The sequence below is a fragment of the Asparagus officinalis genome, chromosome 2 (assembly GCF_001876935.1).
Source record: "Asparagus officinalis chromosome 2, Aspof.V1, whole genome shotgun sequence".
Taxonomy (NCBI): Eukaryota; Viridiplantae; Streptophyta; class Magnoliopsida; order Asparagales; family Asparagaceae; genus Asparagus; species Asparagus officinalis.
The window spans coordinates 80,375,892-80,392,138 of NC_033795.1; the positions used below are offsets into that span (position 1 = coordinate 80,375,892).

At 41.0% G+C, this 16,247-nt stretch overlaps 2 protein-coding genes across 2 annotated transcripts; both read right to left on the reverse strand.

The window, feature by feature from the left end:
* On the reverse strand, positions 289-1,376 carry LOC109831396 (F-box protein At3g07870-like). The gene has a single exon (XM_020398722.1). It carries the CDS (start codon positions 1,339-1,341, stop codon positions 289-291), a length of 1,053 nt encoding a protein of 350 aa, XP_020254311.1. The 5' UTR covers positions 1,342-1,376.
* LOC109831779 (monoglyceride lipase-like) lies at positions 11,967-14,333 on the reverse strand. Its single transcript, XM_020399197.1, has 4 exons — positions 14,214-14,333; positions 13,753-13,823; positions 12,845-12,909; positions 11,967-12,201 (listed from the first exon to the last, which is right to left on the reverse strand). Exons 1-4 carry the CDS (start codon positions 14,306-14,308, stop codon positions 12,052-12,054), a joined length of 381 nt encoding a protein of 126 aa, XP_020254786.1. The 5' UTR covers positions 14,309-14,333; the 3' UTR covers positions 11,967-12,051.

Sequence of the window (16,247 nt, forward strand, 5' to 3'; positions counted from 1 at the left end):
ATCCAGCGCAGCATATATAACCTAAAGATTTCCTTCCTCCATATAACTTGTATCATAGGCACTTCAAAACTAATTAGTTGCATAACTTAATTAGAATCTTTTATATATTTTTATATTTTGCAGTAGAAATCAAGTTGCCTGCAGGAAAAAAAAACTATATGTAAAATTAAAGATTATACGGCCTCCTGCTTCTTTAAAGACTTGAAACTTTCATCGTCCAAAGTCATGAAACTCTCTACGTAGAAGCTGACCTCGAAGTTGCGCTCCCCACTACTAAAGATCGTCGCTTCAACTCGTTTTTCCGCTGGGTTGTAGACCTGCAGCTTGCCGTCGGACCTCTCCAACAGCGCTCTTCCCGACGCGGAACTGATGAGGATAGCAGCAGCGATCGATGCTGTACGCCTTCACCCACGACGCACATATGTTACCACCCTCTAACAGCCACAGATCGACTCTCGATCGCCCGGAGCACTCCATGCACAGCGATCCGCCCAGACGCGTCAGGCGAAAGTCCAACGCCTCGTCACGAGAATTCCCTGAGAAATGTCTTACGCCGGGCAGCGGTAGCTTTGACCATTCCTCTCTCTTGAGATCAAACCGGGCTATTGCCTCGTTGTTGTCATCGTACAGATCTCCGACAGCCCGCCGCAATGCAAAGCTACCCGGCAGGAAATGGACGGCTTCGTCGACGACGACAGCCGTGTTCTCTTCATGAACCCTAAAAGGGGGCCCCTCCTTCTCCCACCATCTCTCTGACCCAAGTGTGAAGACCTCACTTCTAATAATTGGTTGCAGGAGGCTGAAGAGGGGAAACACACCGAACACGCGGAGCACCTTGTATTCCCCTGTAGAAGGAAGGTAAGCGAATGCCACCGCGTGGCCGCGGTGCACCATGCTGCGGAACCCCGAAGATTTCCTGGGCAAAGCGATCTGCTCCCTGGTCGCAGGGTTTTGGATGTAGATGTCATCAGAGCCGTACATGCAGACGAGGTCGAGGCTGCAGGAGAAGACGAGCCTGTGGGGCCGCAACTGCACCCTCGGTGAGTAGTAGTCTGTGGTGGTTACACGGTCTAGTAGCACGTGAAAGTACGTCCGGCGGTATCCCCCACCGTCGCTTTCGGAGGTCGCCACGAGGAGGAGAGGGTTCCGTTCGGATCGGCGGCGGTGGGACGACCTGAAGGAGGGGCTGGAGATGAGGGAGAGCCACGATTTGGACACCAGTTTGAGGCGCGAGAGGGTCTTCACGGGGAGGAGGAGGAGGATGTCGGAGACTACGTCGAGAGGGAGGGACGCCGGGTTCGACGAGTATAATTCGTTGTTGGTTTCAGAGGAGGCGGCCATGTTATCAGGTTAGATATCAGCCAGTAGCTAGGAGGAGTTTAGGGCTTAATTTGCTGATTGATGGGGGGTAGTATGTATTATAAATAGAGGAGGACGACCAGATGAGCCCTAGGAGGAGGAGGAGGAGGACTCCTAGTGCAAACAAAATTCTCCCCAAATCCGGCCTCCCTCTTTGAATTAAAAAATTCAGTTGTAGCTCTAGTCAGAATAGGAGAACAAATAATATTCATCGTCAAACCGAACAGACATGGATACGTACACGCAGTAAGCAATCAAATTATGTAGAAATTACAGCGATAATGATACAATAGGCAACAAATTAATATTAGACAAAGGTGAGTGGAATACCCATTACAAGGCGCGCGTCGCAGATCTCATTGTAATATAAGCATGAAGCGGTGTAGAGTTAAGCAAATTTTACATCATCCGCATGTTATGTTAGTAAAATTAAGATGAAAGGCTCTACTTTTATTATTCACAGAGTTTTCAATATATAGTGTACAATCCTGTAATCACAGGCTAATAATCAGGGAGATTAATATACTATATATATTATTTCCTAACATATATTCTTTCCTACCAAACATATAAATTATATACTATATATATTATTTCCTAACATATATTCTTTCCTAACACCTTCCTTCAAGTTGGAGCATGAAGGTCACAAATGCCCAACTTGCTGAGTAGAAACTGAAACTGCTGCTTCCCAAGAGCCTTGGTAAAAATATCTGCTAGCTGTTCAATTGTAGGAACATGAACAATAGTAATCAACCCATCTCGAATAGCATCTCGAAGGAAGTGACAATCAACTTCAATATGTTTAGTACGCTCATGAAAAACAGGATTCTGAGCTAAATGAATAGCAGACTGACTGTCACAATGTACTGGCATAGTACCAGGGTGTCGAATTCCTAGACTGAGTAACAAGCCTTTGAGCCACTTCAATTCACATAATACTGCAGCCATAGATCGATATTCTGCCTCAGCTGAAGAGCGAGAGACAGTAACCTGCTTCTTTGTCTTCGAGGAGATAGGTGAACTGCCCAGAAAGACAACCCATCCTGACAGAGAACGTCTGGTAATAGGACAACTTGCCCAATAAGAATCACACCACCCAGTAAGTGTCAAATTACAATCACTTCGAAGCAAAATCCCCTGTCCAGGACATCCTTTTAAATAGCGAACCACTCTGAGTGCTGCATCATAGTGATCCTGCTTTGGTGCCTGAAGAAACTGAGACAAAATATGAACAGAATAAGTCAAATCTGGTCGAGTGAAAGCCAGGTAAATAAGCCGTCCAACCAGCCGACGGTACGCCTCGGGATCCTCCAAGTCCGCGCTCTCAGAAGTGCTGAGCCTGTGATTCTGATCCATTGGAAAAGAAACTGGCTTTGCTCCAAGAAGTCCTGTCTCAGAAATAATGTCTAGAGTATATTTACGCTGACATAAATAAATCCCTTCTGCACTTCGAGCAACCTCTACCCCCAAGAAATATTTGAGATTACCCAAATCTTTCATATGAAAACATTTACTCAGATATTGTTTAAATTCAGACAGTGCAACCGAGTCATTCCCAGAAATAATCAGATCATCAACATATACCAGAATATTAATCTGTACTTTCCCTTTGATATAACCAAATAATGAATAGTCTGAGTAAGACTGAGTAAAACCATACGTACGCAACGCTCCTGCCAGCTTTGCAAACCAACATCTAGGTGCCTGCTTCAAACCATACAGAGATTTGTGCAGTCTACACACCTTCCCTGGAGCACGTCCATGAAATCCAGGTGGCAATTTCATATACACCTCTTCATTTAAATCTCCATGTAAGAATGCGTTGTGTACATCCATCTGATGCAACTCCCATCTCTTTACAGCTGTTACAGCTAAGAAAGTACGAACAGTAGTCATCTTAGCAACAGGAGCAAAAGTATCAGTGTAATCGATTCCTTCAATCTGGTGATTCCCAAATATGACCAAACGTGCCTTGAGACGTTCCAGGCTCCCATCTGAATTGTATTTCACCTTGTACACCCATCTGCTCCCTAGAGCCCGTTTTCCAGGGGGTAAATCAACCATCTCCCAAGTCTCATTCTCTTCCAGAGCGCGAATCTCGCTATGCATGACTTCCCTCCATCTAGCATCCTCCATAGCCTCTCGAAAGGACTTGGGCTCAGTACCTGTAGTTATGGCTGCAAGAAAACTTCTATGTCCCACAGAAAATTTGTTACAATTCACAAAACTGGTTATAGGGAAAGTAGTAACTGAGGTCTTAACTGAGGCAGGTGGCGAGGAGACCGGACTTATTATTTGCACTGTATTAGTCACATAATCACGAAGTTTAGTTGAAGGCACTTTCTTCCTTTTTCCCTTACCAATCTCCTCAGTACTAGTATTTGACTCTACTAACTCAGAAACAGGCTTAGCCAGAGTATCCAAAGGCAACGACGAAGGTCCCTCCAACAACTCGGACCCCCGCCGTGCCGCTGAACCATCACCAGCTACCCCCTGCCTTGGGTTGGTTGTTGCCGTGTGCAGGTGGCGGTGGTTGCACCGTGCCTGGACACACAGTAACCCCATCCTGTCCCCCCTGTTCTTCAAAATTAATTTCCTGATCATCCAATTCAGGAACACTAGGAAAAACCAAGGAATGCTTTACAGAAGTACAAATGGAAAACTAGTTTCACAAAAATCCACATCTCTCAAAACAAAATATTCATGCGTGTCTAGATCATATAACTTCCACCCTTTCTGCCCATGAGGATAACCAACAAAAACACATTTTCGACTCATACTCGGAAATTTATCACCCTTAGACCTTTGGTTATGGGCATAACATAAACAGCCAAATATACGAAGTTCATCATACTTAGGTGACATGCCAAACAAAATTTCATATGGAGTTTTATCATCAAGCAAGGGTGTGGGGGTACGATTTAAAAGGTAAACACCAGCCAACACACACTCTCCCCAGAAACTAATAGGTAGATTTGCCTGAAATCTAAGTGCTCGAGCAATATTTAAAATGTGATTGTGCTTCCTCTCTACTCTCCCATTCTGTTGAGGAGTACCAACACATGATGATTGAAATAAAATCCCTTTTTCGACAAAAAATTTCTTCATGCAATTAAATTCTGTCCCGTTATCACTCCGAACAATTTTTACTACAGCATCAAATTGTCTTTCAATCATTGCAAAATATGATTTGAAAAATCGAGTTACTTCAGACTTATCAAATAAAAGGAACACCCACACTGAACGAGAAAAATCATCCAATATAGTCAAAAAATAACGAGCACCACACGACGACTGAGTATGATAGGGACCCCAAAGATCGCAATGTAACATCTTAAAAATGCACTTAGATTTGTTCACACTAACTGGAAATCTATCTCTAGTCTGTTTAGCTTGATGACACACACCACAAGCTTTATTAGCAGACTGACTAGTGCTATAAATAAAAGGTAACGACCTGACTACTTTCTCTGAAGGATGCCCCAAACGCCTATGCCACAAATCCACCAAATCACCTCCATCAACTGTATGCGCATACACTCCTGAGTCATCCCGCAGATAATAAAGTCCATCTCTTCGTTCACCTACTCCAATCAGGGTCCTCAAGCTGCGGTCCTGTATAACACAAAGAGTTTTTGTGAAGTGCACCAAACAATCCAAGTCATCAGACAAATGAGACACAAAAATTAAATTACAGTTGAACTCAGGTACTAATAACACACGGCTCAAAATCAATCCACATTTAAAATGCACTGAACCAAAACTAGTGGAAATAGCCTTCTTGCCATCAGGCAGACCGACAGGACAGGATGGCATCTCACAAATATTAGATAATAAACTCATATCTCCAATAACATGACTCGAAGCTCCAGTATCGATAATCCAGGAATTAGCATAGTACTTACCCATCAAGCGATCATCTGAAGTAGTAGCAACGGCCTTGGAAAAAATTCCAATAACCTGTTGCCACTGTTCAGTAGACATACCAGGTAATGGGGATTCACCAGAGACATTCGAACCCGCCTGCACTGCACGCACCTCGGCGCCCCTGCCTGCCGTTGTCCCTCTACCGAGCCTGGCAGCTCCGCCAGCGCTGCCACGACCCTGTCCAGCCGCGAACCCAGTCCCGCGTCCGCGTCCACCTCCGCGCTGTGCACCAGCCCCACGCTCCGCCTGCCACCAGTCGGGATACCCATTCTTTGCAAAGCAATGGGATTCCTCGTGGCCTGATTTAGAGCAATAGGTACACACAAATTTAGATCTGTCACCCGAATCAAATCGACGGTTACCTGAGGGTGCAGTACGAACAGCCATGGACATAACTTCATCACGTTCAGCATCAACACGATTCCCCAATCGCAATGTCTCCTGAGCCAACATTGCCCGATATGCTCTATCCAAAGTGGGTGTAGGATCTTGTGCAAGAAGAGTAGATCGTACATTACTGTATAATTCTTCATTGATGCCAGCCAAAAAATCATGAAAACATTCTTCATCAAAGCGAGCCTGAAACAATTCCCCCAAATCACATTCACACTTCCCACAACGACAAACAGGGACTGGATTATAAGTAGCCAAAGCATCCCATAATGGTTGCAACATCCCAAAATATTCTGCAACTGACATAGTCTTGGACTGACGACAACGAGACAACGCCTTCTTGATCTGCTGTCTGCACTGACCATTGCCAACATTAAAACGTTTCTTCAGTAACGCCCACAGAGGACGCGCTTCTTCAAAATAAGGTATCGTCTTCCACAGGGAAGAATCAATACTATTCAAAATCCATTGCACCAGCATAGCCTGAACACAATCCCAGTCAAGAATCTGTGCAGCGGAAACAGGTTTAACAATGGAGCCATCAATAAATCCCCACTTACGTCGGGAAACAAGAGAAAGCCGAAAAGATCTCGACCATTCCTCATAATTAGAGCCAACCAAAATAGTGGTAGTGATCAAACTACCCGGAGAATCATTCGAATGGAGGTAGTATGGTGAAAAAGTATCCACCTTGGTGGGTTTATCCACCACGTTGGTGGAGGATTCGGGCTCGTCGGTGTTTTTGGGTGTTTGTGGCATGGTGGAGGGTTGGCCGAAAAAAAATCGAAGGAAGGGGGAGGGAGGCGAAGCCGCTAGATCTGATGGTTGGTCCTGCTCTGCGTCGGTGTTGGTGGGAATTTTAGGTTAGGGTTTGGATCTTATTTTAGTCGCTCTGATATCATGATAAAATTAAGATGAAAGGCTCTACTTTTATTATTCACAGAGTTTTCAATATATAGTGTACAATCCTGTAATCACAGGCTAATAATCAGGGAGATTAATATACTATATATATTATTTCCTAACATATATTCTTTCCTAACATCCATATAAATTATATACTATATATATTATTTCCTAACATATATTCTTTCCTAACAAATTGGTTCGAATTGAACATTATCATATCAAAAACGCGAAACTTCATAAGTCAATTACACACTGACTAATAAATAATTGTTGCACGCTACTTTCAAAAAGAGGAACCATAAGTGAAACAGCCGATTTAACCATATATGTAAAGAATGCTTATTCAAATCTTTGCAGCACCAGTACATGAGTGGATATCTTACCATTTCTTTGGTGCTATGCTTAGGAAATCTTAAGAGATCCTATTCTAATTGTTTCATTCGCTACATGGCGCTTTGTTGACTGCTTGTCACAAAGCTGAACTTCCAGAAATGAATCCTTGACCTGAGAAATAGAAAGGAAAGCCAACAGAAAGAAAAACATTTAGAGAACATAAATAAACAAAACTCGAGTGTTGGTTCAAGAGCTTTGTGACAACCTTGGGTTCTGAAGGAAGGAATACTCTCTGAAATCAATTAGAGCAACAAAAATAGCAGAAGAATAGCCTTTTTTTTTCTAAACGTTTAATGGAAAAGCTTATGAAACTTAAAAAGTTACATGCTCAGCCACGTAGAAAACCATTGGACATGTAGTGTTAATCATCATGGAGTACGTACAGCGGAATTCTTTGGGGAATTGGTGGGCTTTCCGATTACTACTTGGATGCATAAATAGTAGAACATTTTGCAATTAAGATTTTAAAAAAATTATTATCATAATTAGCTATTTTGGAGGACGTATTAACTTTGCCGCACCCCGACCGTATTATTAACATTATTAACTAAAAGTTACATGTCAGGATTGCTGATTTAGCTTTCTCTCGTCGCTCCAGACAGGATCTCCTCCTCTTACAGTCTGGAACCCTCCCACCTATATACAATGCAAATCAGCTGCATAATTTCTATATATCATTACTGTAACCACAAACTCCCCCTACCAAATTAAGCCTTAAAACCTCTGCCTTATACCTAAAAGGGTCATTTATGTACTATCAAACTTTCTTATGCCAAAAATAACTTCAGTCTGCTTTTTAAGCATCTCACCTGATCATGAATCTCATGACCAGAGCAAAGTACTATTCCTCATCAACCTGCAAATCCAATACCACAGAAAAAAAAAAAAAAAACACAGCAGTGCACAAATTAAATCTCTACCTGCACTAGAACCAGAAACAAATGTTTAATATGCAGTCCACAATCTCTTAGCAGGAAAATCCAGTCTGTATATATAACCTGAGATTTCCTTCCTCCATATAACTTGTATCGTAGGCACTTCAAAACTAATTAGTTGCATAACTTAGAATCTTTTATATATTTTTATATTTTGCAGTAGATCCAAATCAAGTCGCCAGGAAAAAAAACTATATGTAAAATTAAAGATTATATGGCCTCCTGCTTCTTTAAAGACTTGAAACTTTCATCGTCCAAAGTCATGAAGCTCTCTACGTAGGAGCTGACCCCGAAGAAGCTGCTCTTCCGTCCTTTTTTAAAGATAGTCGCTTCAACTCGTTCTTCCACTGGGTTGTAGACCTGCAGCTTGCCGTCGGACCTCTCCAACAGCGCTCTGACGCGGAACTGATGAGGATAGCAGCAGCGATCGATGCTGTACGCCTTCACCCACGACGCGCAGCTGTCACGGCCCTCCTCCAGCAGCCACAGATCGACTCTCGATCGCCCCCAGCACTCCATGCACAGCGATCCGCCCAGCCGCGTCAGACGAAAGTTCCAATCCTCGTCACGAGAGTCCCGTAAGAAATGTCTTATGCTGGGCAGCGGTAGCTCTGACCATTCCTCCTTCTCGAGATCAAACCGGGCTATTGCCTCGTTGTCGACGTCGTGCAGGTCGTGCAGGTCACCGACAGCCAGCCGCCATGTAAAAATACCTGGCAGGAAATGGACGGCTTCGTCGACGACGGCTGAGTTCTCGTCATGAACCCAAAAGGGGGGGCCCTCCTTGATGTCCCTCCATCTCCCTGACCCAAGGGTGAAGACCTCACTTCTTCTGATTGGGTGCTGGAGACTGGAGAAGAAAAGAATCACACGGAGCACCTTGTATTCCCCTACAGAAGGAAGGTAAGCAAATGCCACCGTACTGTAGGACCCCAAAGATCTCGTGGGCAAAGCGATCTGCTCCCCGGTCGCAGGGTTCCGGATGTAGATGTCATGGGGATCGTACATGCAGACGAGGTCGAGGCAGCAGGAGAAGACGAGCCTCCTGTGGAACCAAAACAGTCTCGGTAAGTAGTAGTCTGTGGTGGTTTCACGGTCGACTAGGGGTTTTCCTCCTCCTCCTCCCCGCTTCTTGTAGTAGTCTAGCGCGTGGAAGTGGGTCCGGCGGTACCCCCCACCGTCGCATTCGGAGGAGGTCGCCACGAGGAGGAGAGGGTTCCGTTCGGATCGGCGGGGGGGGGGGGAGGTGGAGGGGGGGGGGGGGAGGTGGGGGCAGCTTGAGGCGCGAGAGGGTCTTCACGGGGAGGAGGAGGAGGATGTCGTAGACTACGTCGAGAGGGAGGGACGGCGGGTTCGACGAGTATAATTCGTTGTTGATTTCAGAGGCGGCCATGTTAGATAGATATCAGCCAGTAGGAGGAGTTTAATTGGAGCTTTGTTGATCGATGGGGGGCAGTATATAAATAGAGCACGACGACCAGATGAGCCCTAGGAGGAGGAGGGGGAGGACTAGGGCAAACAAAATTCTCCCCAAATCCGGCCTCCCTCTTTGAATTAAAAAAAAAAGGGAATTTTTGCAAAATAGACCTTTTTTGATAAATAATTAGCAAAATAGACCATTTTGCTAAATAATTAATAAAATAGGTCGGTCGATTTTGAAAAACAACTCAGAAAACATACGGGACTAGTAGTCCCGTATGTTTAGAGCCAACTTAAAAAAATCACGGATTAGTGAACTTAGAAAACATACCAAAAAGAGAATTTTGATAAATATTTAGCAAAAAATGACCATTTTAAAAATTTTCCCATTAAAAAAAGTTCAAGTAGTAGCTCTAGTCAGAATAGGAGAACAAATACTATTCACAAGCGAACAGAACATCTATCTACTTCTTTGTTACTAAAGGAGAACATCAAAACAGATAATATGAACAGTAACCTAAGATTATAAAAGATTATAACGAATGAAAAAAACTAAATGAATAACCAACCCACGTTCTCGCACGTCTAAGACAACTGCTCTCTCACAAATTCCCTTTCTCTCCGTCCCTCTTTCTTCTTCCCACCTGAACCGAAAATCCTCTTTTTTCTTCCCAACAAAAATTAGTGTTCTCGCGCACACACACACAAGGGATCCATCTAATCGATTCAGATCCATTGCGTCTCAAAGGCGTATGCTTCTCAAGGTCATCATCCTTGGCGACAGCGGGTTTCCGTACATCGGCCCGACTCTTTTTTTTTAATTTCATATTTTGCGTCTAATTCTTTGTAATTTTTGTTGACTTTTGTTAGATCGTGTTTAGGGCTGGGAAGACATCGTTGATGAATCAGTATCCTTGAGCTCTTATGAGCTTTGAATTTTAATAATCTGTATTTTTTAATGTGATCTGAGATTTGGAGTTATTTTACGCGTGATTTGGACTTAATTCGGTAATAATCTGTATTTTTTAATGTGATCTGAGATTTGGAGTTATTTTACGCGTGATTTGGACTTAATTCGGTAATTTTAGATATGTGAATAAGGATTTGGAGTTATTTTACGCGTGATTTGGACTTAATTCGGTAATTTTAGATATGTGAATAAGAAGTTCAACAACCAGTACAAAGCCACGATTAGGGCTGATTTATTAACCAAAGAGGTTCAGATTGAGGACAGGATCTTCACTTTACAGGTTAGATTCCTTTTTTGTGTTTTCGTCTTTTTTTTTCTTCCTCAAAAAGATTTTTTCAGGTTTTTATTTTGTGTTAGTGCCTACCAATTAAGCTATTTTTATTCGTATTAAAACGCGGGTGATGATAGACGATGCTGCGTTTGAATACCATTTTTCGATTTTCTATTTAGTATTTAAAATGAGTGTGGACTGTTGTGCCATTTCTGTTGATTATCATTGTGCTATATTTTGCATCCTAAGTTAAATAATCTTGATTTCTTTAGGACAATGTTGGAGTTGGTTGGCTACTTGAATTAGTGTATTTAATCCCCTAGCGCTGTCAATTGCAAAATGTCATGAAAACAAAACAAAACATTTTTTTTTTAAAATTAAATAGAAATCTTTTATAGCAAAACTTAATGCCATAACAGTTCAAAAGAAAAACGGCTAGTGTTTCTTTCTTCTTCTTCATTCCCTCGTTTTCTTCGGTTTTCTCAGATTGTTTTGCATATAAACCCCTCAAAAATCTAGCAAATGTTGTTGCAATAAGTAATGCAACATATATGTTCAAGTTTATTCTGAAATATTTATAGCAGCTTTTTTTCTGAAAATGAAATATACCAAATAGTGTAAGATATTTATTCAAATTCAACGATAAGGGGCTGTTTGGTTCATTTCCTAGATACAGGGAAATGCATTTCCATGTACAAATTCACTACAATAAAATACAACATTACCGACGAAACAAAAACGTCGACGAAAGTTTAGAAAACGTCGGGAAAAATCTTTCCTGACGCAAAATGCAGCGTTGCTAAAGCGTCGCCAAAAGTGCGTCAAGGAAAGTATTTGGCGACGCAAATACACTGCGTCGCCAAAAGTACACTTTTGGCAACGCGTCATGCGTCGGGAATAGTATATCTTTTAGCGGCACATAATATTTTACGTCGGCAAAAGTGTACTTTTGGCGACGCATGCAGCGTCGGCAAAAGCTACTGAATGTATAGCTTTTAGCGACGCAAAATTGTTCGTTGTTAAAAACTATACTTTTGGCGATGCAAGTTAGCACCGGCCAAAGTTTAGCTTTTAGCGACGCAGAATAAAACGTCACTAAAAACTATATCTTTGGCAACGTAAGATAGCGTCGCTAAAAGATATTATTTTTGATGATGCAATCTAGCGTCAACAAATGTATTTTTTTTTAGTCGGTAAAAAGTATATTTTTATTGATACTAATTTGCATCGTCAGAAGTAATATATTTTCTGTCAACTACACTGAACCTGAACATCCACAACAAATTTGCTCCAATTCACATCAACAAATAAACCAAACATCAAATTATACTTCAAACAAGTTGCATATTAACAGCTAAAATAATATCAGTGCTTATTTTCACAATCATTAAAATGAAACAAATAATAACATTAGTAAATAAATTTAAACACAATTCTATTAAACAAATAACAAGTGTTTGACACATGTTTTATTAACAAATCCAACAATCATGATTAAGTAGACTTGAACAATAAAGACTATAAAGAACACATGTCTTATCAACGTTGCAAGCCTTTCCTTCGTCACGTCTCTGGCTTCTTCTTCCCACCTTCACCATCCATCTCCTACTTCTGTTGTGTAGCTGCAATGGAAAGAAATGTACTCAGTAAGGCAAATAAAAAGTTAAAATCAAACACAAAAAATAATATCATAACGTAAAAAATACCCTACAAAAAATTTAATATAAAGTTTAAAAAAATTTCAGACATGAAGTTTTAGTGAATGTATAAAAATCTGATAACAAATGATTGAATTAGTTTCTCACCATGTTATCTTTCAAACAAGAAGGTTATGTACTCAAGTTTTGAGACAGTCTTTTAGTGGAAAGCTTGCAAGATTCAACTAACTATGAGATAAAGTATATATAACAAACTGTAGATTCTCACTTTTAGAAGCAATTAAATCATAATTAATCCATACTTGCTACAAAATTATGAATACCTTGAAGAGGAAAATACTAACTAAAAAATTAACTGAAATGTAAAGAAACTAATTAATACCTTGACCAAAATACATCCTGTGAATATGTATATAACAAGCAGATTATGTACTTAAAATAATACATCCTGCGAAGACCAAGTAGTACTACTAACTTTAAATAGTTATTATAATTTTATAATCATAAAATATAATCATATTTCATTACTGATCTTTTTAATCTGTAACATGCATAGCATGGCAGCAAGTTTATGCACATAGATAAAGTACTAGTAGGAAGAACTTACAACATCAGCAACAACATGATCTAGTGAAGGAACATATCCGTGCAGTCCATCACTACTTCCATGACCTGAAATTTTAAAAGATAAACCAGTTGTAAACATCAAACAGATGTCTGAATACCTTAAAATCAAAAACAGAACCTATGACACACAAAACAATCAAACAGATGTCTGAATACCTTAAAATCAAAAACAGAACCTATGACACACAAAACATTATCGGTTTGTGCTTTGAGATAGTCATACCTTAAAATCAAAAACAGAACCTATGACACACAAAACATTATCGGTTTGTGCTTTGAGATAGTCATTGGGTATTTCCAGAAGAGTGGTTGCATTGAAGAAACTACATATGGTAATACATTCAAGAACTCTACTGCTTCCCATACTAATCTTTAGAAGCAAATGACAGATGACCATGAATGAAAGAAAGCTGATAACAATGAGTAATGTTAACACTACTACTCATAGCACACTATTCGTACAATTTTCAGAGGAATGAAAGGTGTGCCTTGTTGCTAATTCACCAAGGTCCAAGACAAACCAGGGTTTCCACTCTCCATCTCATTGTAATGCTGCTAAACTTGTACAATGAACGTAACACAATATACATTTTCCAAAAATAATAAAGAAAAATAACATCGACCAGAAACTGGCATAATCAGAATATTTAACATGTATTCATGCATGTATCATTTGGAGGTAAAGATCACTCTTTCTAGACTCTCTCGTGTCATGTATCATTTCGAAGTAAAGATCACCATATCTAGACTCTCTCATGTGAAGAAAATTAGTTTCAGCTTGAATGGGCTTTCATAGTCTTGTAATCAAAATGATGGAAGTCGAAAAAATTTTGCAAGAAAGGGACAAAACAGAGAGGTGCCAGAGAACAGTGTATACATGATGTCTACCTGTCCAATCCATTGCATATACTCCAAAGTTGCACGACATGAGTTTCTTTGCGAACTCCGTATATCTATCACTGGAAATAGAAAGCATCAAATTAGTATTGCAATTCATATAACTGACTACAATGATATGGATGTCTTCATCCTATGGACAGGTAGGAAGACCAAATTCCCTAAACCTCCAAAATATAACCAAAAAACGTACAGTAAAAAAATCAGCCACCACAATAGCAACCATTTGATAGGGACTGGAAACTCGTCATTTTTAGGACTCCAGGATCACAGTTCATACAAGCCACTGCCTCCATTAAGGAAAAGATTCATTCTCTAGAACGAGCCTGACACCAACAACCATCCAGACAGTCTGACGGATTGCATTGAAATATTATGATATGAACCTAAGGTTGCTAAAAACAATAATGCTTTAGAGGGTCATGCTCATTATCATCCTACATGTTTCTTACCTATGTTCATTGAGGCCGTGTATAATCACCAGAATAGCCCTGCAAAACCAAAGGGAAAAACAAAACAAATGTTGGTTGATACTTTTGTCCAGCATCTAAGAAAAAACCAGCAAAAAAAAAGTACCTAAGTAAGAACTTACAGAAGTACTACAAAAATATTTTATTAGCTAAAGAAATGATTCAGACTTCCGCCTAGTGGATCATACAAAACCATATAAGAATGGATCATCTCCAACAAATACATTATAAACTCCTGCCTCTGCCTCCTTTCGACCTGAAGTTTTCAAATAAAAAATGAGAAATTATAAGAGAAATCACCTAGTGCATCAGAGACATTTTGATCCAGATAAAGAGAATCGAGGGGAAGCATATTAGAGTGTAAGGAGGAGCAAACCACAAGAAGGAGAAAAAAGGGGAACATGGAGTAAGCTGCGACCAAGCACAAGGCGATCTCTTAATTAGTGTAAACCAATGTCTCAACTAACCTATCAATTGATCATAGATAAAGAACATCATGATGATGTCTTTTCTTTACATGCATCAATTCTGCCTATTATCATAAAGGAAATTGTCTTCGTATCATTCATAAGCCAAAAGCATAGAATATTTTTCTGTCCGCAGGTAAATTGCAACTATAACCAACCGCACCAAGTGCGATACTACAAGCTTACACCACAAAATTGCATCCATGAAGCGCCAAAAGTACACTGATCAAGAAATCTAGTAATCAGATTGCATGTAAAAACAATTCAGCTAATCTTGACCTAGAAATACAGAACAAACTAAGCCCATCATCAAGTTCTACAATTAACCATTAAAAAAAGCCAGAGAAATCACGAATAAACTATCTCAAGGGCAGATAATACTCACAGTGTTGCCAAACGTTGCCAGCCAAATCCTCGGTCTTCTTCGCTGCTTCCCCCATCTTCCCCCACCTCCCGAGCGCGTCTTTAATTTACTGCCCCAACAGGATCCAATCAAAGTTTCAACACTCAATCAAACGTAAACCCCTAAATTAAAAATCAATCACAAAAAAATCCTAACAGGCCGATTCAATCAAAGATCTGAAATTAAAGAGATCGCAAAGGGGCTCACTCTTCGAGGAGGATGAAGCGGCGGCGGGAGAGGGAGTGACGTATGGGTTGGACTCCGGCGGCATGGTGGTCGCCTGGTAATCACCAGCGGTTGCGGATCTCGCCGCCGTGTCCGTCGCCGGAGGGGGAGGAGCCACGTCAGCGGGGTCGAGCTTAGGGTAGGGAGCGTAGTCCGCAGAGTGAGAGTGCTGGTCGCCGCTGGGCTCGGTTTTGGCCTGGACAATTTTAACGGGTTGATCAGCGACAGCGGCGGAGGGTTCCATGATTTTGAAAGGGAAGAGGGGATGTCTTCTCTTCTAGCGGCGGCGGCCGAGGCGAGAGAGATCTCGGCGATTGAGAAGAGGAGGAGGATTGCTAGGGCAGCGAAAGGAAAAAGTTTTGCCTCAGCGGGAAATGAAAAAATAGGGGGGATGAAATGAAAAGTAGGCGGGCAAGTGAAAAAAAAGAGGGGGGTTTTGGCGACGCACATGAATAGTAAAGCATCGGTAAAAGTATAGCTTTTAGCAACGCAATAGTTTTGCGTCCTAAAAGCTATATTTTTGCCGTCGCAATATAGCGTCGGCAAAAATGTTTATATTTAGTGATGCAAAATTGTTCGTTGCTAAAAGCTACATTTTTTGCTGACGCTAACGTGCGTCGCCAAATGTATACTTTTTTGCGACGAATATTTTTACGTCGCTAAAAGCTATACTTTTGCCGATGAAAATGAAAAAACGTCGGGAAATCCATACACTTTTACCGACGCTATGTTAAAACGTCGCAAATAATATACACTTTTAGCGACGCTAATTATAAACGTGGGGAAAAATATATGTTTTGCCGACGCTAACTAAAATCGTCGGGAAAAACATAGTTTTTGGCGACGTATTTTACCATGTGTCGGGAATAAGCGTCGGGAAAAGTGCAATTTGTTGTAGTGAACCCAACAGTCACGAAGAGC